Here is a 26,629-nt window from a genome sequence, read left to right on the forward strand (position 1 = left end):
ACTTTTCTGGTTTTTAGTCATTGAATAGAAAGTTCTCATTTCTAACAATCTCTTCTGCCTCATCAGGTTTAAGTACAACCTGCTTTGCTTATTCATTAATGCTGTTTATAAAAGGGATGAGATTAGTAGAAAGAGAACTACCCTTTAACAAGGTCTGTAATGTGTCCGACGCTGTCAGACACTCTACTTACATTTCCCATCCAATACTCACAACAGCTTTGGGAGGGAGTACTATTGTCACCTCTTTGAAGATGAGAAAGCAGGCTCACAGGGGTGAATGAGTGGCCCAAAGCCTCACAGTCAGAAATGGCAGAACCCAAGACAGCCTGTGCTCTTTGCTCAGCATCAAGCTGCCTTCCAGAGTTCTCAGTTCTATGTAGTCACAGGGATACTCTTATCTTTATGACCCTTTATGGCTTTGGTAAAGGCTAAAATTACTAGACTTTGGCTACTTGCAGAGTTCAAGGTTGAGGGTGATTTTCAGAGGACTGTGTGATACCACACATTTCCAAACTAGTTTTCCATTATTCCTAACTGTTCATTTGTTCATCAACAATTTGTTGAGCATCTGCCACATGCCTAGCCTTGTACACTTTAGTTAACTAAAACGATTATATGAATGTGTTCAGGTTTTAGAACTCTGTCCATCTGGAAGAGGTTGAACCATGGGGGTGGGGGGGTGCCTCTTTTCCCGTCCTGCTGGAGAGCAAGGACACGATGGCCGAGAACATCCCACCCAGGATGGCTGGGCTCATGCGTGCACATGTGCACACCTGATCTGTCCTGTAAAGCAAGCTTGACTTTGAGCTTTGGGGAGGCAGTGACCATGTCTGCTTTGTGCCCCTTCAGAATCGGACCCAGAGCAGGTGCTCAATGCCTGTTGAATACATGATTAAGCAGTTCCTTTTACCAGTCCTTCCCTTGTGGCTCAGCTGGTAAAGAGTCTGCCTGCAATGCAGGAGACCTGGGTTCGATCCCTGGGTTGGGAAGATCCCCGGGAGAAGGGAAAGGCTACCCCCTTCAGTATTCTGGCCTGGAGAATTCCATGGACTATACGGTGCGTGGGGTCACAGAGAGTCAGACACGACTGGGTGACTTTCACCTCGCTTTACCAGTCCACCAGAACTTGGGCTGGTCACTTCACTGCTGTGTGCCTTCCTTTGCTCATTTGTAAAATGGGGATAAAGGGAATACCTATTTTCAGATGGCAACTTTGAGATCCCATGAATGATGCAAGGCGCACAGTGAGCAATCAATACACTGTACTTGTCCTTTCTACTATTACTGTTGAGGGCATGAGATGCGTATTCTTCTAGGTCAAGTGTCCTCATGTCATCTATTACCTTGGGACCTGGTTTTTTGTTCTTTAAGGCTAAATGACCCAGTCAAATGGGGAATATTGGTCTAAGACCTGGAGGATGAGACAGACACAGTAATCCTACGAGAGTATATCCAGTGCCTCAACCCTGCACAGTTTGGGACATTCCACTCTTTGTCCAGAGTGCACGTGGGAGTGTGGGTTATGTTTCAGAAATGGTAGTGTTTGACCTGAGGGCATAGCTCCAGGCCAATGCCAGGCAGCCTCTCACCAGGCCATCAGCCATTCGGCTCTAAGCTGACCCTGTGTGTGTATGTTTGTGTGTGCATGTGCGTACACACGTGTGCAGAGACCCACAGGACACTTCTGTCTCATCAAGGAAAAGACCGTCTCCCACTGGTCCTGCCATGTCATTGTCAACCACAGGGAGTTCCCTGGGACCTGACAATCGAGGCCCTGAGATACACCCCTAAAAGCCCAAGGGGCTGGGGCAGGCAGGGCCTGGCCTTCTCAAGAATGGCCCCATGGAGAAAAGGGTCCCCCTACAGGCTGGCAGCTGATGTATTGGAACACCAGTCCCGTGAGCTGAAGCCAATATTTTATCTGCCAATTTTGTATCTTGTTACCAGGCCTCTTGCAACTTTCAAAGAGACTCTTTGGGTACAATGACTCCCCAAGAGGGAACCCAGCCTTGGAAACAACCATAAGTAGCATGAGGTCCAGCTGCCCTCCTCTACCAGACGTGAACATAGACAGACAGCACTCTCTACCAAAGACAGACAGCACCCCCACGGGCCTGGGGCAGATGCTGCTGTGTGCACACGGCCACCTTCTGTGCTGCCATGCTGACAGGGCTGCGGGGGGGGGGGTCCCCCCCTTCAGGGAGGGAAGGGGGACCTAGAGCAATGGGGAGCTGGCCCTGCCTCACCTTTCTCAGAACCCAGTTCACAATTCCTTTCCTTGCTGCATTCCCCAAACAGACCAGGCTTGACTCACCATCAGGGCCAGCTTGATGGGCATCAATCCCTGCAGTCACCTAGGGCCCCACATTTATTTTTAATGCTCTGCTACTGACGTCTTGAAATTCTTAATCATTTTGAACGAGGGGTCCTATATTTTCCGGTTACACTGGGCCTGAAACGTAGGGAGCCAGTTCTGTTTACTATTTTGCTCATGCAAGGCCTGCCATCTGACAGCTGTCCTCCTTCCTTTCTGTCTCTTAAGTCCTATCTATGCTGCCCAAAGGCAACGTCTTGATAGAAAAATGTTTTTAAAACCACAAAGGAGAGCACATTATCTTGGAAAGAGCTTTTCTGCTTGGCTACAGATGGAATGGTGATGGTTGATAATGGATACTTAATAGCCCCACCAAACCTGGGATTTTTTTAGTTCTGTTCAAGGGTAACAGCTGCGGTAGAGGTCTTCTGCCCCTAGTCTTGATGTCACATTCCTTGAAGAAGTGTAGGGGTGGTGTGTAATAAACTCATTTTATCTGGCCTTTGGTGTTCTTGTCCAAAGCAGAACATGGGTAAGAGGTAAAGTTCTAAGGCCCAAATTGTTATCTCGCTTGCCCATTTACTTGCTTTGACTTCAGGCAAACACTAGTCTCAGAAACTAAGTTTACTCTTGTGCATAATGGCACCTCTGCTTCATGGGTTATGAAACACACCATGAGGCTTTGGGGCTTCAATCTGTGACTTTTAGAAGTACATATCTCCCTTCTGACCCGTGGCCTGGCAGAGCACGTGAATCTGGCCATACGGTTTTGGTGCCTTCTCCCCTGAAGCCCATTCAAGGTACCCCAGTTGAAGAAGCCCTCCTCTGGGTGTGGTTTCAGACCTATCCTCAGTTGTGCCTGAGGGGTAGAGAGTTTCTAGTTCACGTTGGTTTTTCTTCTGCAGAGCTGTGTTCGGGCAGCCCGCCTGTGAGCAGCTTTGTGAGCACAACGCGAGGCAGTCCCATGAATCGTGCTGTTGTCTCCAGGATGGGCGTGTTCTCAAGGACATTATTGTCAGCATAACAGAGTGGCCCCTTTGTGGAAGGAAGTATAGAGGAGAGGCTTCTCCCGGTCTCGGTACTCAGACAAACTGAGCTTCTGCAGAATGAGTTTATTACTCTGCACACTGTGATCCTGAGAGCCAAGCTGCTGGGATATTCAAAGCCAGATTTCAGGGCTTCCCTGGCAAGCTGACAGGCCCTTGGGCAGGACAGCCAGAGGTCAGTCTTGGTTATTTTTGTAACCCCTGCTCCTCTGAGATTTTCATTTGCCACGATTCCCTTGGCATTTTGTTGTACACATTTTTCTTGTATGTATCCTTATATCCACATCTCTCTGCTGCAAATGGGGCATGATACAAATATGTGAATTCACTTTTAAATCTATGTCAGGGAAGTTGAAAGGATTAAGAACCAAACTGCCTTAGGAATGTCATGGGTGTAGTACCACTGCTGAGTGGGGGGCTGGGGTTGGGTGGGGGCCAGGGGATTTTTCCTATAGACTTTATCATCTTACCACACACAGCAATCCCCTGACTCATTATCCCAAAATACTTATTGGCACCTGCTTCTCTTTTAATTCACAAAAGTTCATGAACACATTTTGAAATTTTTGCAACCTCCCCTTGAGATTATGCTGAATTGACTTAAGTCAAGAGCTGGTAACAAACTCTAGCTGAAACTCTCATTTTGTGGGTCCACAGGCAGGGACTTGTTAGAGTTACAACAGCCCATGGGCCCTGGGGAGTGGGAGGGACCACACTTCTGGGAGGGCTGCATGGAAAGGAGGGTGGAGGAGTGTAGAGGGGAGATAAGAAGACCTGAAGAGGGGCGGGAACACCACCCCCAGAACAGTGGGGCTCTGGATCAAGCCCTACGCATGGCCTACGGTGTTGCATGGCCTACAGGGCTACATGACCCATGGAGCACAGGGTTCTCTGGAGGATTCTGCTCAGAAAATAGAATCACAGGTGTTTGGGGACCACTTGCATTTTTCAACAGGTAGAAGAAGCTTTTCTACCTGGATCAAGTGACCATGCCCACCACCCTGCCCTGCAGGCATTTCGAACACTGCCCCTCCATGCCGGAGGGTCATGCTTCAGTAACTTCTGAAGCAGAAATGGCACCTCTGCTTCATACTACTTCACAGTTGAGGGGTTGCCAGTCAAAGCCGTGCCACAGCTCACTTCTCAGTACACAATGTAAGCAGGGCCAGAGGTACCACCCCTCCTTTCGGAAGAGGAGGGTGAGCCTCAGGAAGGACAGTGACTTGCCCCAGTGACTGACAAAGTCAGCAGTCAACCCCAGGACTGTGAAGCCTATGCCCTTTGCACAATAGTGAGCCTGGCACAGGGGAGGAGAGCCTGCCTGGCTGCCACGCTAATATGCCTTTGGAGCTGGGCAGGGGCTGGACCTGCTGGAAAGCTGGGCTCACACTTTGTGTTTTTCCCTGGCAGTGGAATCTGGTGTGTGAGGAGGATTGGAAGACGCCCCTTACCACTTCCCTGTTCTTTGTAGGCGTGCTTCTCGGCTCCTTTGTGTCTGGGCAGCTATCAGACAGGTAAGAATGGTGGGAGGGAGGAAAGGTGATTGTCAACACACTACCTGTCCTGGGGCTGGACTGAATTTAGGGTATTTTCACCAGAGAAAGGGAGACCCCATAGGCCACCAAGTGAGTGACAGGAGGAACTACGATGTATCCTGTATCCTGTATGCTCAGCCCCTTGTGGGGAGCCACTGGAAAATGGGGCCCTTATATCACCAACTGTTAGTTGCTTAGTTGTGCCCAACTCTTTGCGACCTCATGACTGTAGCCTGCCAGGCTCTTCTGTCCACAGAATTCTCCGGGCAAGCATACTAGAGTGGGTTGCCTTTTCCTACTCCAGGGGATCTTCCTGACCCAGGGATCGAACCAGGGACTCCAACATTGTGGGCAGATTCTTTACCATCTGAGCTCCTCAAAAATATACACTGCTGCCTCACGGCCTCCTCACCCCACCCTCAGTTTTTTGTTGCCATGTGATCTATCCACAACCAGCCATTAGCCAGAGGCAAAGCCAGATGCTGAGTACCCCTCCTTAACTGTGCACCTGCCTCTGCTGTAGGTCAGGCCCCTGGCTGGACACTGGGGCTGCAGAGCTGATCAAGGCTGCTTCAGGGCCTCCTGGAGTGCACTGTCAGGAGGAGACAGCATCGCAGCTTGGGGAGACGTGGCCACACTGACCCCTGAATGTTCTGTAGGGACCAGAGCAGGAAGGTGGGAGTGCTCAATGGCAGTGCTGGGGAAGGCTTTCCAGAGGAATAGCTGTCCATCCCTTAGTCATGAAGCCCAATGGGACTCCCGACCCAAAAGCCTGAGATGACCTGAGTATGGAAGATGAGATGGGAGATGTTGTCCTGTGTTCCCTTTGAGCTACTGGACACTATCAGAAAATGAAATTAAGACTTAAGCCAACTGTAGTGTCATTTATGGATGTTGCTGGAAGCTACTTTCCACAGGGCAGTGGTTCCCAATTTGGGATGCACAGTAGAGTCACCTGGGAAATAATATCTTTAAGCCCTGATACCCATACTGCATCCAACTGTCTACATCCAGACAATAAGAATCTCAGAAGGCTGTCACAGTATTTTTTTAAGCTCTCTTGATTCCAACCACAGCCTAGTTTGGAGACCACTGACACAGAGGGACTCTTGGCTCTGGGTTGACAGAATTCTCATGTTGCTGACATTAGATATATCTTCAGTTTGTACTGTGCTCATGTTCCAGACGGAGAAGGCAATGGCACCCCACTCCAGTACTCTTGCCTGGAAAATCCCATGGATGGAAGAGCCTGGTGGGCTGTAGTCCATGGGGTTGCTAAGAGTCGGACACGACTGAGCGACTTCACTTTCACTTTTCACTTTCACGCATTGGAGAAGGACATGGCAACCCACTCCAGTGTTCTTGCCTGGAGAATCCCAGGGATGGGGGAGCCTGGTGGGCTGCCGTCTATGGGGTCGCACAGAGTCAGACACGACTGAAGCGACTTAGCAGCAGCAGCAGCAGCATGTTCCAGAAATGTGATGGCAGCTTCTACCTACGACTCATTCTAAAGAGCAAATTTCCACATGGTCCTTACATAAGCTGCTCTGTGATTTCGAGATATGCTGCCTCCACAGGAGGCTCAGAATCTCAGAAACTTACCTCCTGGGCAGAAGGATGCCTGAGACCTCACCCAGGAAGAGCCTAGGAGGATGTGATAGGAGAAAAGCCTGTCACAGCCCTGAGGAAAAGAGTCTGCAGGGATGCCTGACTTGGGGCTTCCCCAAGCCCTGAATACGGTGCTGCTGTGATTTGCGCAGGCCACTTCTTGTGTTGTGCTATACTCTACAGATTTGGCAGAAAGACCATCCTCTTCGCAACCATGGCTGTGCAGACTGGCTTCAGCTTTCTGCAGATTTTTTCCATCACCTGGGAGATGTTCACCGTGTTATTTGTCATCGTCGGCATGGGCCAGATCTCCAACTACGTGGTAGCCTTCATACTAGGTAGGAATGGCTTCTGACCTGCAGGGCCCCTCCTTCCAGTCCTCTGAGAGGCCTGGGAAGAGGGGGCCGCTGAAGAGGGCACAGGGAACGCTCTTACTCAGCACAGAACGAAGCACTGTAATTCATGGTCTGCGCTTCCAAAATGTGACCAGCTTCGGGGACATATGCGCTGGGGAGGAGGCTGTGGTCACAGGTTCTTTGACAGGTCACAGGCAAGGCAGGCACTCATAGGGAGCCAGCTCTTTGCTGGCCCTGAAATGTGACTGTGAGTAAGAGCCAAACAAGTGAGAGCTGAGACACATTTCAGGAGCACAGGGCCTGGGAGGGACACAGAGGAGGGATTCTTGAGGGAGAGACAGTCCGGGGAGGTGTCTGATCTGAACTATGAAGGCTCAAGACTTCTGCCTGGGCCACGGCTAAATGGTCTCCTGGCAGCTGGGCCTGGCCCACAGGGGGATTAAGGGTGGTTGTTAGTGCACAGGTGGAGGAGGCACGTGCCAGACGGGAGTCCGGTGCCAGCTGTCCATCTTTGGGCAGATCTGGCTTCACCCCTAAGTCAAAGCCCACCCCCAGAACATATCAGCTGCATACAGGACAAGCCTCATTGCTGGGAGCCGTCCTATCTCCTAGCAGCAGCCTTGCTTCTGGAATATCAGGCTGCATGAGGGGGACTCACAAGCTAAAGGTCAGGAGGAGGCCCCCAGGGCCTTCAGCAGCTTTTCCCAGGAGGCAGCAGGGTGAGCTCCAGGCATGTTGATAAGGGTCATCTGCAGGAGTGAGAGTCCCCAGCAGGCTCTCTGAGGCCACCTCCTCAGGTGAGAGAAGGGGCAATTCGGCCACCTCTGGAACAATAGACACTCATTCCCATAACCTCTAGTATGATCATATTTCCTTGTTGGCTGTCCCAGTTTGTCCTTATTGCCACAGTGTGATTACCAATAGCATCCCTTTAATGTAAGTCTAATGATTCTTATCTCAGAAGTCTGAATCCAGTAAGATGATTCTGATAGGTTTTAAGATTCTGGATGACTCGTTGGCTTTCAAGATCCTGTGTTCTCTTCGTTGAGGATATGTACACCCTGTCAGATTACCAACTTGGAACTTCAAATTCTATTCCTTTAATCATTTGTGAAGCGCTCCTTGCCAAAGGCCTAGCCTTGGCATCTGAAGAAGGAGGTGGGGAGGGCATGCTGCAGTCACACGGCCCCAGCAGGAGCACCCTCTTCAGCAGGAGAGGACCTCTCTCCTCTCTGCAGGGGGAAGCGGGGGGGAAGGATTTGTTGAGAGGACACAGAGAGCCGCCAGCCAGTGGTGCTAGAAACTGGAGACTGGACGAATTCAGGACAGAAGTTGCAACCTCCTAATGCCTAATGACCCCAAGGACACAGGGCTCTTGGACACAGCAGAGTTTGTTATTCTCATGGTTTAAACCCCACAGACTCCATCTTCCTTTTGGTGACCACCCCATACCTGGAAAGCCCAATGGGTAGCTTTGCTTGGGCCAGAACATACTAGAGACTAAACAGAGGAATCTGCCTGAAGTGAGCAGAGTACCTTTAGGAGAACCTAAAGAATCACCTGAAATGGAAGGGCACGAGGTTGTAGGGAAGCCAGAGAAGCCCTGTCCTTGGGATCAGGAGTCAGGCAGTGTCTGCGCCGTGCACGGCATTCCCCAGGGCCTGCTGAACGGCAGCGCTTAGACCTGCCTTTCCAAGGGCACTGGGTGCTTCTGAAGCCACAGAGCCTCGTCCCCTTCACCCCGCCCCGCCCCCGTGTGAGCGAATGAGGCCCGGAGAGCCCACTCCAGGCTTCCTTCAGGGAAGTCTCTGCCCAGCTGACCCTGTCACTACAGCCAACTTCTCTCCCTGCTCCTTATGCTGACACGAGTGGGAAGGCCAGGGGAAAAGTAAGAGCTGTAAGATCAGCCGGAGCCTAGATGTACAGCCAGCAATCAGCGGGCGGGCACTGGGTGTAGCAGGCTCTCCATCGGCTGTGCAGGCTGCTCTGGGGGCCTCCTTGGCTGTGGTGTTACTCCACTGTGTTCCACAGGAAACTGCTGGCTTGAAACTCCTTGTCCTGGATTCTCAGGCCTGAACATTTCGATGTCACTGAAAGTCAGTCTGCCCCTTGGAGCAGCCAGAAGCCCTCGCGAGCGCCTGGAGTAGGGTGGGGATGGGAGGCACAGCGCCATCTCTGGCTTCTGGCAGCGCAGCAGCGCTCTCTGGCGCCCTAGAACTGAAATAGCCGAATTGTGGGTTTCATTTAACTAAAAGCAACCTAAGCTTTGGATCTGACCTGAGTTCTATCTGGCCCTTCACCTTCACTTTCGCCCTCTGGCTCCAGGGAAGGGTTGGCAAGACGCTGTGGTGATAATCTGCCATTTTAGGAGTTCTCTCATTAACTCAGGAAGCTGAATTACTCCCACCCTCCACACAGTACAAAAATGGATTCTCTCCTGGCTCTGGTATTTAACAATTATAAAGCCTGCCAGAGTCACAGGAGACAAGAAAGGGGAAGAAAGGAACAGTGCTTCTTAGAGAAACAACATGGATACACCTGAAAGTGAAGAGGCTGCCAGAACAATGCTGGCTCACCAGCAAGTGACCACTCAGGACCAAGGACACCGACCCTACCCACACTCCAGCTCTCCCCTCACAATCTCCCACTGTTTCCCAGAAATAACACCCGTGACCTGTCCAAAGCCTCTGGGTGAAACACTAGAGGCATCCTCCTTTATTTCTCATAACTAGCTGCTTGAATTTATTTTGCAAAGTTAACTGTCTTGAGTGATTCATTCATTCAGTATTTTCCCAGCACTCTTAACAATATTTGTTCCAGCACGCTGAACTACTTAAAATGCTGCTTCCTCTGATGTCTTCATGTTTTCTTCCTTTCATCTTCCTTTGTAACTTTGGCTGCCAGGAAGCTCAGGCTGTTATGCAGCCTTTATTAGCCACATAGTTTTTAAAAGTTTAAAAACTGAGTTTACATAGCATAATGTTAACTCTTTTAAAGGTGTATAAATTCAGTGGTTATTAGTATATTCACAAAGCCATACAATCATCGACAGTACTTAACTCCTGAACATTTCATCATTCACAAAAGAAACTTATTAGCAGTTAACGTCCCCCATTCTTTTCTTTCCCCAGCTCCTGGCAACCTAATCTACTTTCAGTCTGTATGGATTTGTCTATATTCTGGACATTTCTGATAAACAAAATTTTACAGTAGGTGGCCTTTGTGACTGACTCCTTCACTTACTGTTGCCAAAGTTGGTCTGTGCTGCAGAATGACTCAGTACTCCACGGGTGCAGATACCACATTTTGGCCATCTCTTCGTCAGGTGACACACATCTGGGTTGTTACCATTCTTTGACCAATTTGAAGAATGTTGCTATCAGCATTTGAGTCCAAGTCTTTTGTGGATCTATGTTTTCAGTTCTCCTGGGCGTGTACCTAGGAGCGGACTTGCTAGATCATATGGGAATTTTAGGTCTGAACATTTAAGGAACTGTCAGACGATTTTCCAAAGCGATCTGTTGCAGATTTTTGCTCTTTTCTCTAGGACACAGCTTTTCACCTTTCTTTGTATTTTACTTTAATGTTACCATTATTTTATTTTATTCAAATTATAAGCGACTTCAAGGGAGAAATGGGATATAAACACATAAGATGCAGAGATTTGCTGGCAACCCTTGTTTGCACTGCCCTGAGAGGGAAGAATTGGGGGACACGGGGAGGAGGTAGGACTCACTGCTGTCTGTCCTCCAAGAGCTCAAATCTGGTTGGCAGAGGCAGTCAAGGCAGCTGTTACAGAGAATGTGGGCCGTGGGTCTAGAAGTGTGGGGGGAGCGCAGATAAACTGTCGGCGTATATGCATAGACAAAAAAGGTCCCTTTTAACTAGAATGATCATGAAAGTTTACAGAGAAGAAAGAGGACAAGGGAATATCTGTTATTTTGATGAGAATTCTGAGTATTTTCCAGGAGCAAAGAGAGGTTTTTGCTGTCTTCTGTTGGATCTCTTGGTCAAAGGCACTGTGTTTTCCAACATTCCCCTGACATCTGGTACATTTCAATTGTTTGACCAAGATAAAAGAGTTAACTATTCCCGAGCATCTGCCACATGCTGGACACCTGACTAGGCTCCTTACCTCCATTAATCTCAGTCCTCATAATAATAACTCCATGAAGTAGGACTTATCAAAGCCACCCTAGTAGCCAGTGAAGCATCAAGGGGCCCTGCCCCTGCACATGGCTGACAGAGGACCCTGGGTCCTACCCTGTATCCTGGCAACAGCACCACAGTCATGTTTCTTGAGCTGGGGTCTGCAGACCTCTGCGGGTCATTCATGGAGGGGCAGATCCTGCCTCCAAGGGGAAGGGATCCAGTGGTTCCTGAGCTGACTACCGTAGCAGGGCCCTGAGCAACATGACAGTAAGCCTGGCCCGCTCTGAGTCACTCGCTCTCGGGGAGAGCGCTCAGATTCCGGAGGTGGTGACAGGCAGTGGGCAAACACTCCTGGCCAAGACGTGCTTCTTTGGCTTAGAAGTCAGAGTCTCACTCACAAGTGATACTCAGAGGCCCAACCAGATCGAGACCAAGCAGGCTTTGTTCTAGGAGCAAACACCTAAGGGGTAAAGGAGGTCAGGACAGGGAGCCCCTAGTGAGCAGAGCCAGAAGTCACCAGTCACCTCTCTCACTGCCCCCTGAACGCATGGAGTTTGTGACACCTGCTGGCAGTGAAAAGTCTGCAGGAAATAAGACTCCTCTTCCGGTGTCTCTGAGAGGACTGGTTGGCCTCTAGTTAGTTTGAAGACCAGTCCAAGTGGGTGAAATGCAAATCCTAACTTCTAAAATGCAGGTATGGCCCCACCCATCTCCCACACATGTCTCCACTAGAACTCAGTCGAAGGACAGCTTGACAGGGCGAAGGCTTTGGTCCCATGTAATTGTGGGTTTTTTTGGACTGTATTCGTAGATTAAACTGATCAGGCTTAAATCCTGTCTGTCCCACTTATTGCGTATGTGTGAATTTAGGCAATTTGCTTCAACTCTTTAAGTCTCAGCTGATGATATGTAAAACAGAAGTAATATTAGTTGTTATATGATTGTTGTGAAGAGTCAAAGAGACAATATATGTAAACAGTCTGGAACCTGGCTCAAAGTGCCTACTCAAAACAATACTAACTATGAAGATGATGCTCAAGACAGGGTGATTTTCCAAAAATCAGAGAGCAGGAAGTCGTGCTCCCAAGAAACTATTCAGATTTGTGCCCTCCCTGTTGCTCCACATAAGGGCAGAAGGGTAGATTAAGGAAGCTTCTGTCCGCCATGGGTACTCTGCAAAGCTAAAGCAATTCTGTCCTGGCCTGAGACCCAAGCTTAAAGAGGGACATTATCCAGAAATTCAGTGGGGTAACTTCTTTCTCTTCTCTTGTCAGGATCATGGAAGTGTGAGGGAGCTCCCTTGGCCTCATGAGTCTAGAAGATTCTCACTTGGTCCCGGGCACTCTCTCTTTTCCACAGTCACATCCTCTGCTGCTTCACTTCTGAATCTCTGCTTAGGAATAAAGCACTATTCATTCTCATATTGTGATAATCACAGCCAAACTGTTTAGAAACCATGGCATGGTGAGTCTTATGGAGTGACAGGAAGGTCATTAATGAGGTAAGAAAAGATCTGGGAACAACGCTCACGATCCTGAAAGAAGTCTGGCCGTATTCCTGGAAATGAGTTTAAAGGCTAAGAAATGCCCTGGGTGGTTAGAGCTATTGTCCACAGTCCAAGATGTGAGAGATACACAATATTGGCCATTTCTATCAGTCTGGGTTTTAGAAATGGCTGTTCAAGACAGAACCACTGAGACACATCTTCGGTTATGCTGAGTGAGGAAGAAGAGAGGCGAGGATAGGAACATGGAGGAGGGAGAAAGGGTAACCAGCAGAAGTGGTCATTTTACTGCTTCTCTGGAATTAGTCCTTAATTTCTTAGCCTGTGCTCAGGGCATATAAACACAACTAAGAAACTCCTTCTTAAAACCCAAGCCTGAATAACCTTCAAATCATCTGTTTTGTATTTTCTGGGCTACTTCTCGGTAGTGGTGGGCAGATCTCAAACAAAAGATGGAGCTACTGCCATTGGCCACATCTCCACCCTGGGGCAGAGGACCAAGAGTGGACTCTGTGGAAAGGGCCTGAGTTTTGTGACAACAGAAGGAGCCTGTTCTCAGACTCCTGTCTCAAACCAAGCGCTCCAAGAAGCAAGCAACATCTCTTGAAGAGCTGGGGCTGAGCCATCCACTGTGGCGCTGAGCAGAGCAGGAGCCTTTCCCAAAACAGGGCCAGATGCCAAGCATCTGGTGGTTTTGTGGTGTTCTGGGAAAGCTCTGTGAGTTCCTTCCATGTGCGGCCAGCTCCAGGGCTGCCGCCTGCCAGGCCAGAAGAGCAACTTCTTGTCTTTCATTGGGCTATAAGGACTGTGTCTGCCTGGGGCTGATCCCTGGACACAGTGTGGCCTCAGTGGAATTCAGCCCTGGGCACTGAGGCCCTGCTCTGTGGACCTCCAGAGCCAGCTGGATCCTCTTTATCATTTCTCAGGGCTCAAGGGTAGCTAAGGGTGTCCTAACACAGCTCAGTAACTGAACTCTCCACTGTTTCCGAGAGACCCACATCTGCTTATTTACAGTGGTGAACGGGGGGAGAGGCTGAATGCCGCATGAGCCACACACCCTCAGGAGAGCTCCCACGCCTCCTGAGACACCCTCACCGCTCCTCACCCTGGGGCGTTTATTTTGGAAATGTGGCATTCTCAGAAGAGGTAACCTCTTAGGGCTAAGCATGATATTCATATGACATGAGGAAACATTAAAAAAAAAATCTACAGCTCCTTACAAATCTCATGAAAACTCATCCTTCTATGAAGTGGTAAGTCTTGTGTCATGCCCCACCTTCCTCCACGGTGACCACTTCTGCTCTGGGCCAGGAGGCAAATAACTCTTTCCTCTTCTAAGTGGTTATATTTTTAACTCTAACTAGCAGGTGTGATGTAAAAAAGCCAATATTAAAGTGAGTTAAAATGCTAATACTCCTCCCTTGTTTTGAACAGGAGCAGAAATTCTTGGCAAGTCAGTTCGTCTTATATTCTCTACGTTAGGCGTGTGCACATTTTTTGCAGTTGGCTACATGCTGCTGCCACTGTTTGCTTACTTCATCAGAGCCTGGCGGATGCTGCTGCTGGCGCTGACGGTACCGGGGCTGCTGTGTGTCCCGCTGTGGTGGTGAGTGTGGCTCTGTCTCAGACAGCCCCCTACTGCGGGCCAGCAACCTGGAGCCCAGAGCCTGGTGCTGACCTTGGCGTGGGCCTGCTGATCTCACTGGAGCAGGCTGAGGCCTCAAAGCCCAGAGACCGTTTCCCTTGTTGGGGGTGGACATGTGTGCTGGGGTTTGATTCCCCACCGTCCCACAAAGCACCGTTCTCAGGAAACCCAGTCCCCCTTGGGCTCTCCCAACTCTTCTCTGTTACTGGGTGGTTGCTGTTGTTTGTGGAGATGGTACTGTTGGGTTTTGTTATTTGTAGCTCTGCCCCCCTGCTCTTCACTGGAGAAGGAAATGGCAACCCACTCCAGTGTTCTTGCCTGGAGAATCCCAGGGACGGGGGAGCCTGGTGGGCTGCCGTCTATGGGGTCACACAGAGTCGGACACGACTGACGTGACTTAGCAGCAGCAGCAGCAGCCCTGCTCTTCTGACACTTTTCTCTAGGAAATCTCTTTCTCCTTATGGCTTCAACTAATGTAACTTCCTCAAGCTTCCCTGTCATGTAATGATTAGCACCTAAGATGTGACTGTTTATCTGCTTTGTCTTGAAGAGCTAGAGAATCACGTCTGTTTAATTAATTGTTAGAGAAAATATTCTCTTCACTCCTCCCACAACCCTTCAACCAAATTTTGACACATCAATGTGGGAATAACAAAGTGTTGAGATGCTGACCCCAATTTTACTGAGTATGTCTATGGAGAAGACTTTACGTGAGAGAACAGAATGACAATAATGGAATAAGGTCCCAGCCATACGTTTTATTTGGGGGAGACTCCTCATTTCTTTGGTTTTTCCATATTTAAACAAGAGGAAAGGGGATTTTTCCCATTATTGAGCTCGGTACTCTCTCTCTCTCTCGCTCTCTCTCTCATTGATTAGTCTTGATTTGGTTTCATGATATCAAAATCAAATCTCCCAGCAGTGACTGCTTTTACTGAATTGCTTGACCTCTTTCTGTTTACAAACAATGAAAGTATTTTTGATCATGTTTGGGGGCTCACAGCTTAGACTAGCCCTCATGGTCGCCCTGTCCTATGGACATACTTAGGAAGTGTGCCTTAGGAAGTTTCCTAGAAGGACCTTCATCTTGCTGCAACTGTTAGGCAGCCATAGAGGCTGACAGGTAGTATTTCTTGGCCTTGCTAGACCAGATAAGACTGTTAAACTTACCTGTTTAATAGGTAAGTTTAGCGCTGGTTAGACCACTCCAAACTATTGTCTTTTTACGATCTCTAAGGCTGCTATGATTTACCAGTGCAAATCCTTGGCATGAGTGTGCATGGGGAAAAGAAAGCACTTTTTTTTTCTTATTTCCCTAGAATTTGAGAAACAGTGTGATATATATTATTCTGATTTCCTGACCCAGTCTGAGAGTAGGGCAATTTTCTTGAATGAGAATCACCATCATCACCATCATCATCACATCACATCAGCATCACACTCTCTCTCCACAACACCCCCTGCTAACTGAGTTTATTGTAAAAGGTGCTGGTGACCAGACAGCCTCTCAAGTCACAAGACAAGATTATTCAGAGGTTACTTTCTGCCTCTTCAGTTGAATGATTTTGGTAATCTGTGTTCTTTGGTTCTAGTTGTCATTTCAGCATAAGAGACTAGTACTTTCAAAATATGTTACACTCAGCTGTATTACTATATGAGTCCATCAGAGAGAGAGAACAAAAATAGAAGGGCCCTGACTGACTGTAAGAGATTAGTACGGATTTTAATTTGTGGGGCTTGGATCTTTGCCTTGGAACAAAATGCCACAGCAAGGAACAGGTCAGCCTTTTGGGTTTCTAGCACAGAAGGCCCATCCCACAAGGAGCTGCCTCACTCTTGCCCTGAGAAGAGTTGTTTCTATGTTGCCCACGGGCTGCTCCATGAGTGCTCCCGGCTGTGGGCACATTGTACCCAGGACAGGACTGCCCCAGACAGAGCGCAGCCCGGGGCCAGGACAAGTAAGCTGAGTGCATGTCCTGAAAGTTTAACAGTCTTATCATTTTTCTATAAAAATAAAAACAAAATAGCTCTCTTTTGAACATCTCGTCCTTGAGGGTGGGATCTCCTGAAGCAACGCCCGTCCATCCGGGTGGGCTGGGATGATGTGGGAACGGCTTCGGGCTACTGTGACCTCTGCTGCCAACTCAGTATGTGATACAAACTCTCCAGCAACACTCTTCCCCTGTTCAATTTGAATGAAATCTATAGAGAGGCTGTAGTGTAAACCTTATTTGGCCCTCCACTAACTTGAAATGATGAGCTAGGCTTGATTATTTATGCACCAAAAAACCATGGCAATTCCAAAGTTAAAATAGCAGCAACCCTAAGTACAGTGGGCTGAAAATTGGAGCAGGTGGTTTGGGGACTTTTTAATGTCTGCAATTCCTTTAAAAGGCTTGGCAGTAAGTGACCACAAGTATGAATGGAGTGTTGTAGGTGGGGAAGGAGCCCCTAGGTACAACATGAGGAAAGTTTTGCAATATATAGCTGACTAAGCATTTGGAACTTGAGGCCAGTGATGGCCCTCAGAGCTGATAGTCAAGAAATGTAGGATATGTCTAAGAACAACGTGGTTGGGGAAAGATACCTCTCAGAAGTAGAAGTGCCCATGCTGTATAGTTCTTCATTGATACAGTTGCCACTAGCCACATGCAATGACATGTTAAAACTAAGAAAGTGCAAGTGTTGATCTCTCAGTCATGCCCAACTCTTTGCCACTCCATGGACTATAGCCTGCCAGGCTTCTCTGTCGATGGAATTCTCCAGGCAAGAATACTGGAGTGGGTTGCCAGTCCCTTCTCCAGGGGATCAAACCTGGGTCTCCCACATTGCAGGAAGATTCTTTACCGTATGAACCACTAGGGGCCACAAGTAAATATAAAATTGGATTCTTCGGTCACGCTAGTCACACCAACTCAATAACCACATTTGGTTAGTGGCTGCTGCATTGAACAGCACAGATACACAGCACCAGAGAAAGTTCCCTGGGACAGGACAGCTCTAATTACCAAGGGTCAGTGGCCTGACATCATCACAGTTGCTACAGGGACCAACTGAGTGTATATTCCAAAAAATGCAAAGTGGGTTCATTTTTCAACTCATGTGCTTGTGGTAGGCTGGGGACGAAAGCTGGGGGTTAGCTATTTGATATACTGTGTTTTGCTCTGAGATAATTCCTGTTGAGGCTTTGCAGGGGGCTGTTAATTATAGGAAGACTATATCTGCTACATATAATTTATTTTCTAGGACAACTTAATGCTGACAAATAGATAAGGAAAAGAGCCAGCAAAAGAATGGCTAAGCAATTTTGAGGAATAAAGATTAGGAAAGAATAGAAGTCAGGGGGTAACATTACAAAAGATAAAAGATAAATAAAAATAGAAAAATTAGAAAGATAAAATATAAATAAAAATAGAAAAATTAGGAAAGAATAGAAGTCAGCCATGTCTGAGCATCTGTTAAAAATGTGGGTAGATCGTGTAATAAAAAGTCAGTTTCCAACTAACACAACATTGTTAATCAACTATACTCCAATATAAAATAAAAAAATTTTAAATGTTTCTAGACAATAAAAAATAAAAAGACCGCATTGGCTGTCTCCCCACAACTGGTTTGGGTACTCACTGAGCTGAGAATCTGTTGAAAGCCATGGGACATCCCACAGAGGTGTGTCAATGCACTAGCCTCCTCCTGACTGCCTAGGGAAAAGCCCGAGGAACACAGATGCCTTCTTTTACCCAGTAAACTTGTGAGCATCACCAGCTGGGGCGCCAGGAATTTCCCTAGGGATGGACACACTGAAAAGATACTAGACACTGTTTCTTTAATGAGCCGTGGTGGCTATGAAGTTTTGGGTGGTATTCTCCAGCTGGCCTGGTTTAGACATGCCTATAGTTCATGTTACCCCTTGTAGGCGGGCCCTGGCTTCAAGTACAACTAACGATTGGTCTTATGATTTGATCAGAACTTTCAAATGTGAAGGTACTCTTATTTATTCCTACAAATAATGGAGATCTTATGAAGCCTCCCTCCTGATGTTCTTTAAAAAGACAAACTAGAATTTTACAAAATAAAAATTATTTGGGGGCAACTTACAGTTGATAGCATCAAAACTTGTTACTGTGAAAAATTATAAAACATCCAAAATGAATTTTAGGTTTATTCCTGAATCTCCCCGATGGCTGTTATCCCAGAGGAGATTTAAAGAAGCTGAAGATATTATCCAAAAAGCTGCAAAAATAAACAACGTAACTGCCCCAGTGGTAGTTTTTGATCCTGTGGAGGTAAGGATTTGCAAATGTTTTCTCTTGAGATCAGCTGTGCACTCTTGATTATGGAATTTAATTTGATTCAATAGATTCTGAGTGCCTACTATGTACCAGGCACTGTTCAAGACCTTAGAGACAAAATGATAAAGTTCTGAGATAAAACCCATCTCAAAGGGCTGTGGACCAATTAAATATAATAATATATATAAATTGCTTAGCAAATAGCAGTGAAAGTGTTAGTTGCTCAGTCATATCCGATTCTTTGCAACCCCATGGACTCCCACCATGCAACCCACCAGGCTCCTCTGTCCATGGAATTCCCTAGTCAAGAATACTGGAGTGGGTAGCCATTCCCTTCTCCAGGGAGCATACAGCAAGTGTTGATTAAATATTAGTTCTTGCTCCGTACCACTGATGCAGCTACATACTGGTGATTTTTTTTAATATCTATATTAAGTGGGAAAAAAATGTGTTTGAGAGATATTCCACCCATGGGTTCCCCACTGTATTCTGAATCTTACCAAATTCTGCCGGGGAAGCTGTACCTGTCTTTAGTCTTGCTATATCGTATCTAGAACCCTAAGGCCTGAGAGCATAGGCTGGTGGATTCACACCTGCAGGAAGGAGGCCATGAGAAAAAGCAGATATTCAGTGGAAGCATACTCACTTCCTGACAGTCAGTAAGGACTCACCGTGACCTTGGCCACACCTCGTGCCAACTCCTAGAGAAATCAAGAAAACTTAGACACATAAGGAGCATAGACTATAACCCAGAGTGTTAAGAGAATTAGATGGAAATAAGTGATGAGGTGAGGAAGAAAATCCCCAAGGAGCAAACAGGGTGAGCCAGCAAAGAGAACAAAGTGATTCAGGGCTGAAGAGGCTGGTCCAAACCAGGGAGGACACTTAAATGATAGGTCAAGGGCACTCGTGGCTAGAAGGGTCAGGGACTGCTCAGGACACCCCAAGAAGACTACATACGTCTTAGTCTGTATGCTTGCCTCCACGCTCACATCTGTGCCCCTGGCCACCCCAGGACTTTGGATGGTGACGAGTGTGCCAGTCCTCTATCCTCCCTCTTGGCCTTTGGAACCTTTTACAGAAGCAGATACCTTGGTGATGGCTGGAGGTTTAATTACAGTGGCCATGAGCCCAAGCTTTCAGAGGGCTGCCAGGAAAAATATGTCTTAATCCTTTGCTCTTCAGATCAAGAATTCCGTTCCCAGCCTTGGTCAATTTAACTGGATGCAAAAATAACCTTGGGAGTGTCTAACACTTCTGGATCTCAGGGCTGTGCTGAATGTTTGTTTGTTTGTTTGTTTGTTTTTGATGTTTAATGGATACATGGTCTGACTTCTGTTTTGAGGACCTTAGAGTCTAGTAGTAGAGATAAAGCCTATGTGGATGAAAGCAATCATAAAACATTTCAGAGATACATAGTTATATAGACAAATGAGAACAAAGTCCAGTGTCAAAACACATGCTTTCTTCCTGCCATGAGGCATACTGAACCTCAACTGAACAAACCCAGGAGGAAAAGGGAGCTTGTGCTTTCCTGAGGCCCAGTCATCTCTCCCTATTCACCTCCCAGGTAGGGTCCTCTGAAGGAGGATATATAGGGCCCTGTGCCAACAAATGCAAACTGCTCGGAATGGTAATAAAGAGCCCACCAGATGCCAGGCACATTGTTCACCTCATCTGATGCTCACACCAGTCATTGCTAGTACATATTATTATAGGCCCATTTCACAGGAGTGGTAACTGAGGTACAGTTCTTCTTAGTTGAAAAGTTAAATTATTTGCCCAGGATTACACAGATAGACGTCTCACTCTAGTGCCAAAATGCCTGCTTTTAATGGTTCTTTCTCATCTTGTGTTAAGGGCAGTGGCATTAACTTGGACAGGAAGAAAAACCAAGTCATACCATCTTCAAACACAATCTTGGGCTTCTTTGCCTTCCTTTCTGAAGCACCTTCAGCCTTCTCATGGTGCCTGGTCCAAAGGCATTTTGGCAGCTCCATACAGGCCAGGGACAAGCACTGGATATGGAAATGGTCTTGTCCTGAGGTTTCCAAATCTGGCTGCTTATCACCACCACCCAAAGAGCTTTGAGAAATTACAGATTCCCAGGCCTTTGAGCCCTAGGAAAGATTCAGACTAAGCAAACCCAAGGTGGGACCTGGAAATCTGCATTTTCACAAGGACCCTGTGGAAGTGCCAATTGTCAGCATACGCCTGATCCCCAGGTCTTGTCTGTGCTTGGTACCAAGCACATAAAACTTTCAGAAGGACTGCTAGTCCCCAGCAGTTTGTGCAGGGACTTTCTTCCTTGTGATAATCGGGTAATACTGCCAGAGGCATGTTCTGGAGGCTTTCACTCCAGATAGAGCAGAAGCAGAAAGGTAGCATGACTGTGAGCTGCATGAGGAGGTGCCTGATTGTTCTCGAAAAGAAGGATGCTAATATTTGGGAGGCAGCTACTACAAGGGTATATCTGGCATTCTTACTTCCTTCATTGTGGAAATTCTTTCCTCGGCCTCTTACTGAATACATGCAGTCACAGAATTTAACTTTATCCTGAAGAGATTCTCCACCTCAGAGCCTTGTAACTTTTTTAGTTTCAATTCCTTTTTTTTTTAATTGAAGTATAGTTGATTTATAATATTGTATTAGTTTCAGGTGTACAAGAAAGTGATTCAGTTATTCTTTCAGATTATTTTCTATTATAGGTTATGAAAAGATATTGAATATATTTCCCTATGCTGTATAGTAAAGAATCCTTGTTGCTTATCTATTTTACGTATAGTGGTTTGTATCTGTTAATCCCATACACCTAGTTTATCCCTCCAACCCTCCTTCCTCTTCCCTTTGATAACCATAAGTTTGTTTTCTATGTCTGTGAATCTATTTCTGTTTTTTATGTAGATTCTTTTGCATTTTTATTGCATATATAAATGATATCTTATAATATTTGTCTTTCTGCCTCTGACTTACTTCACTAGGTGAATTTTTCTCCTGTTGCAAATGGCAATATTTCATTCTTTCTTACGACCAACATTCCATTGTATATAAACCATATTATCTTGAGCCAATCATTTGTTGATGACTGGCACTTGGGTTGTTTCCATGTCTCGGCTAATGTAAATAGTCTAGTTTCAATTCTAATAAGCTTGATTATCTGGATTCCTAACACATGAAAAGTTAACGTCAAAAAAAAAAAAGTTAACGTCAGTTAATTAAAAGTAAAGGAAGGAAGCCCATTAACAGCAGTAAGAATACCACCAACCATTGACAGCTTACGTGTTTTCCTCAGTGGCGCAGTAATTAAAATAATAGTTAAAATGGATGGGGTGTTTACCATGGTTCAAGTACTATGTTAAGATTTATATATATGACCTCACTTAAACTTCTCAATGCTTAATTATTAGACCCATTTTACAGAGAGGTAAACTGAGGCTCGCAGAGGATAAATAGTAACTTTTTCAAGGTCCCTTAGTTAACCCAAGTGTGTTCTGACACTGAGACAAAAACAGGAAAAGTACAAAAAGCAGATATGAACCTCGAGGTAGTTGGGGCTACATGGCCCTACCCACTCAAAAGGCTCTAAGGTTCAGTGTGATTAAGGTCACCCATAGTGATGCCCATGAGTCGAGGCAAATCTATGTTAGCAGTCAGGCTTTACATAAAGAGACAGTGAAGCCAATTTTTATGTTTTAAAGGTTTCTGTCTAAAATGGGCCACAAACATTTTTAAATGTTAGAATAAGCATCCTTTATTTAGAGGCCCTTATTGCATGCAAGGGCTTCCCTGGTGGCTGGTAAAGCATCTGCCTGCAATTTGGGAGACCTGGGTTTGATCCCTGCGTTGGGAAGATGCCCTGGAGAAGGGAATGGCTACCCACTCCAGTATCCTGGCCTGGAGAATTCCATGGACTATATAGCAAATTCCAGACTTCTAAGCATGTTCAAAGTGAATGGAGTTACATGCATAAGAATATACTGTCATAGCCAAAGATACTTCCTCATCATTTCTTAATCTCATAGTTGTGTACATTACTTTAGCAACAGGAGCAACTCCCCCTGAAGCAGCAGAAAGTTTTCATTTTGGACCTGTTTAGGACTCGGAACATTGCTGCAATAACCATTATGTCTTTGCTGCTGTGGTAAGTAATAAGAGATCTGGAAATGTGACATACAGCATGTAAATATAGAGCTGATTTTCTTTAATTCAAGGGACAGGGTCAAGGCCTGGGTCCTCCTGAGGCAAAATTAAAATTTTAGAATCTAAGTTATTTGGAAAGCCCTTAACTTAATTTAAGAGCTTCCCTGATAGCTCAGTTGGTAAAACTGTATTGCTCTTGGCCTGCAATGCAGGAGACACTGGTTCAGTTCCTGGGTCAAGAAGATCCCCTGGAGAAGGGATAAGCTACCCACTCCAGTATTCTTGAGCTTTCCTTGTGGCTCAGCTGGTAAAGAATCCGCCTGCAATGCGAGAGACCTAGGTTTGATCCCTGGGTTGGTAAGAACCCCTGGAGAAGGGAAACGCTACCCACTTAAGTACTCTGCCCTGGAGAATTCCATGGACTGTATAGTCCATGGGGTGGCAAAGAGTTGGACACAACTGAGCAACTTGCACTTTCAACTTAATTTATGGGACTGGATACTGAAAAAAATGTCAAAGGGAACAATATTTAAAGGGAACTTTGACCCACATGGAAAGGGTCTCCTGCCCCTCCTAAAGTTACTGGGATTAAAACTAATGGTATCCTGGATGCCCGAAGCTGAGATGCCAACTCAGCTCCTGCTTCCAGAAGTTGTACAGGCAATTAATCAGTGAGCTTAGAATACGCTGAGTCCCCACTGCCTGACTTGGAGTTTTGACAAGCTTTTTATACTCGCTAATAGCAATTTACTGAGTGATTTTTAAGACACACAAATAATGAACTGACTTTGTAGGCAAGGTTTAATAATATATCTGCCAAGAAATTAGGAAGAAGACAGAAAGGAAAGAACATGCCTACTCCATAATGGCAGCACAAAAAACGATGGTAATCAGAACTACCAGGCTCATGCTGCAGCTAGTCTAATTTTAGAGCCACCTTGTATTACAATTAGAAGTCATCAATAACAGAGTTTATGCCCCTGAATTAAGCAAGTGTGTCCTGGACACGTGGCTTTCCTCACAATGGACCTACTTAGTTCTTACATGTCAGCAGGTATCACTGATGCAATTGTATCTTGAGAAGGGGCACTACTGGGCCAACAGTAAAGTAGTCATTAGTTTTATTCATGCTGCTCTTATGATCAAATGTGAAAATCACTAAGATCCTAGAGGAATAAAGTTTCGTTTTTTGTTTTGTTTTGGATTAGCCCTTGTGCTATCCAACGTAGTAGAGTATGTGTCAAAAGATCCAACAGTGTTCCTGAAAGTATTTTTCAGATGTTCTCTGCTTTTCAGTCGTGTTGATAATAAGCAAATTTCTCCACAGAGGAGTCTGCATAGTGTTATATATAACTTAGTGTTTTTTCCACAGAAAAGCTTTTATGTGGAAGTTAACTATAATGGCGGGGTATGCAATATGCATTCTGTGATACCTTGAAGCATTATGAGACCCATTTTTTTCCCTAAAGTGAGTTTTACTAAGTCAATTGGAATTTACTGTAAGTGGATCTCACAGTATTACCTATATATCTTTTTCTTTTTCAGGGGGGTGGGGAGAATGAAATATGGATTCTATGTTCACTGATATGACAGTCTTTCTTCAAATAATCTCTCTAAGGAGATGAGAATGTATTGTACAAGCTCTTCTACTGAAACCTGAAATTAGCTAGATTAGGATAGGTAACTGTTGAATATTTGTATATTTAGACTTAGTGCTGTCCAACATAACTTTCTGCAGTGATAAAAATATTTTATATCTCTGTTGTCCATTATAGTAGCTGCTAGCTCCATGTGGCTACTAAGGAACTGAAGTGTGGCTAGTGCCAAAGTGAGGGATGAAATTTTAAATTTTATTTAATTTTAATTTTTACTTTTAAATAGCCCTATGTGGCTAGTCACTACTTGTAAGATACCAAGATATGGACAACTTCCTATCCATCATGAAATTATAAAGTGACTCAAGCCATCCTTTTGTCGTTTTTGTCTTTTGATTTCCAGGATGTTAACCTCAGTGGGTTACTTTGCTCTGTCTCTCAACACTCCTAATTTACATGGAGATCCCTACCTGAACTGTTTCTTCTCTGCCTTGATTGAAGTTCCAGCTTACATTGCAGCCTGGCTGCTACTTCGAACCCTACCCAGACGTTATATCATAGCTGGAGTACTATTCTTTGGAGGAAGTGTGCTTCTCTTAATTCAATTGGTACCTGCAGGTAAGAAGCTATCCAATATTAGCAACTTACCAGAAAAGATCCACACCTCGACCAGGCTAGTTATTAGTCGTGTGTGCGTGTGTGTTTAGTCGTTCAGTTGTGTCTGATTCTTTGCGACCCCATAGTCTGTAGCCCACCAGGCTCCTCTGTCCATGGCAAGAATGGACAAGAATACTAGAGTGGGTAGCCATTCCCTTCTCCAGGGGGTCTTCCTAACCCAGGAATCAAACCTGGGTCTCCTGCATTGCAGGCATATGCTTTACCATCAGAGTTACTAGACAAGCCCTAATTATTAGTCACTGTTCCCTATTTATGTAGCTTTTACATAATAAACCATTCATAAGTCGGTTACACAAGAGATAGCTAACTCTGTGATTTCCTTTGTTCAAAATTAGTCCCTTCAAAGAGAAGGGTTAGCCTCAGAGAGTCAGAAATCACCACCAGAAGAAGAGTAATGCTCCCAGGGCATCCCCTTCATAGAAACTTTCACCTAATCCCTCAAACCTTTCTTTGAGTCATAAACCTGAGTGCTAATTTCTTGGTACTTTCAAACCTTCTCTCTGATTGATGTATATATACAAGTGTTAAGAGTTGGTAGTACATGCCAGTTCCAGTATAAATTTGGTGATTTTTATGGTCTGTAATCTTTAAGTAGTTAGAAAGCACATGAAAAGATACATGCTTCTCTTTTCCTCTTATGTCCAAGTTTCTCATATTGTTACATTAAGTCAACAGATTATTGATATTTAGTATTATATATAGAAGTATATATCTCAATAATAATAAGTAGGATAAAAGGATTGGCTCTTCTGTTCAAAGATTAAACTTAACTGCATTAACAAGCTAACAATTGACTATGAAACTGTTGTAATTAAAGTGTAGATAAGGTCACGGAATGCATAAATGATCTAGAATGACAGTAGTGAAACTCAAAGCACCCTTCCCTCTCCATCTTTTTCTATGTCCAATTAGTAAGACTTTGAAGAAGAAGTGTAATTTGGGGAGTATCTTTATATTAGAAAATATTTATATATGAAACACATTATAAGACATTCCTATACAAGAAATAAGGACAACAACAAACAACTGTTAAGAAAAATGTTGTTTCTAAAAGTACTCTGTTTACACTGGGTCTCTTTTCCAGGTTACAACTTCTTGTCCATTGGTCTGGCCATGCTGGGAAAATTTGGGATCACTTCTGCCTTTGCTATGCTGTATGTCTTCACTGCAGAGCTCTACCCAACCCTGGTCAGGAACATGGCAGTGGGGGTCGGCTCCATGGCCTCCAGGGTGGGCAGCATCATCGCTCCCTACTTTGTTTACCTAGGTGAGATGCATCTTATCAGTCTATCCTTTTTTTAAAATATATCTATAAGTAATAGACTTTCTGTTGTGAAAAATGCAAACAGCACAGAAAGTACTGGAAAAAGTACAAGGTCACCTGTACTCTCTCAGTTCCTCAAATCACAGCCCTCAGAGGACCTAACACTAACATTTGGTGAGTAGCCCTCCAGACATTTAGTTTTGTGCAACACACGCACATTTTTAAATACACAAAATTATATCATAAATATTGTTTCATGACCTTTTTTAAACTTAACACTGTATCAGACTATCTTTCCTCGTTGGTATATATATAGTTTTCATCTTCCCTATACTTTCATACCATGCTCATGTGGCCTAATTGGTATGTATGTAGTTCTTTTATCTTCTATTTAGTTAGTACATAGACTTCTAATATATGTGTACACATAATTTATTTAACTAAGTTCATGGATGAATATTTAGACCATTTCCAAGTTTTTGTTATTGCAAATACCATTACAG

At 45.5% G+C, this 26,629-nt stretch overlaps 1 protein-coding gene across 3 annotated transcripts in view; it reads left to right on the forward strand.

Annotated features, from left to right (window-relative positions):
• SLC22A4 (solute carrier family 22 member 4) overlaps positions 1–26,629 on the forward strand; it is a 43,729-nt gene that overhangs the window by 11,655 nt on the left and 5,445 nt on the right. Inside the window, exons 2-8 of one of the 3 annotated variants that reach the window (XM_040241817.1) lie at positions 4,771–4,874; positions 6,687–6,841; positions 13,950–14,121; positions 18,317–18,443; positions 22,490–22,590; positions 24,588–24,802; positions 25,947–26,129. In XM_040241817.1, the coding sequence (XP_040097751.1) occupies positions 4,771–4,874; positions 6,687–6,841; positions 13,950–14,121; positions 18,317–18,443; positions 22,490–22,590; positions 24,588–24,802; positions 25,947–26,129 (1,057 nt within the window). Of the gene's footprint in view, positions 1–4,770; positions 4,875–6,686; positions 6,842–9,653; positions 14,122–18,316; positions 18,444–22,489; positions 22,591–23,961; positions 24,058–24,587; positions 24,803–25,946; positions 26,130–26,629 lie in introns of those variants that run through there. The other 2 variants (XR_005721226.1, XM_040241818.1) reach the window with 2 other exon arrangements.

This window comes from Oryx dammah, unplaced genomic scaffold (genome assembly GCF_014754425.2).
Source record: "Oryx dammah isolate SB20612 unplaced genomic scaffold, SCBI_Odam_1.1 HiC_scaffold_5, whole genome shotgun sequence".
NCBI lineage: Eukaryota > Metazoa > Chordata > Mammalia > Artiodactyla > Bovidae > Oryx > Oryx dammah.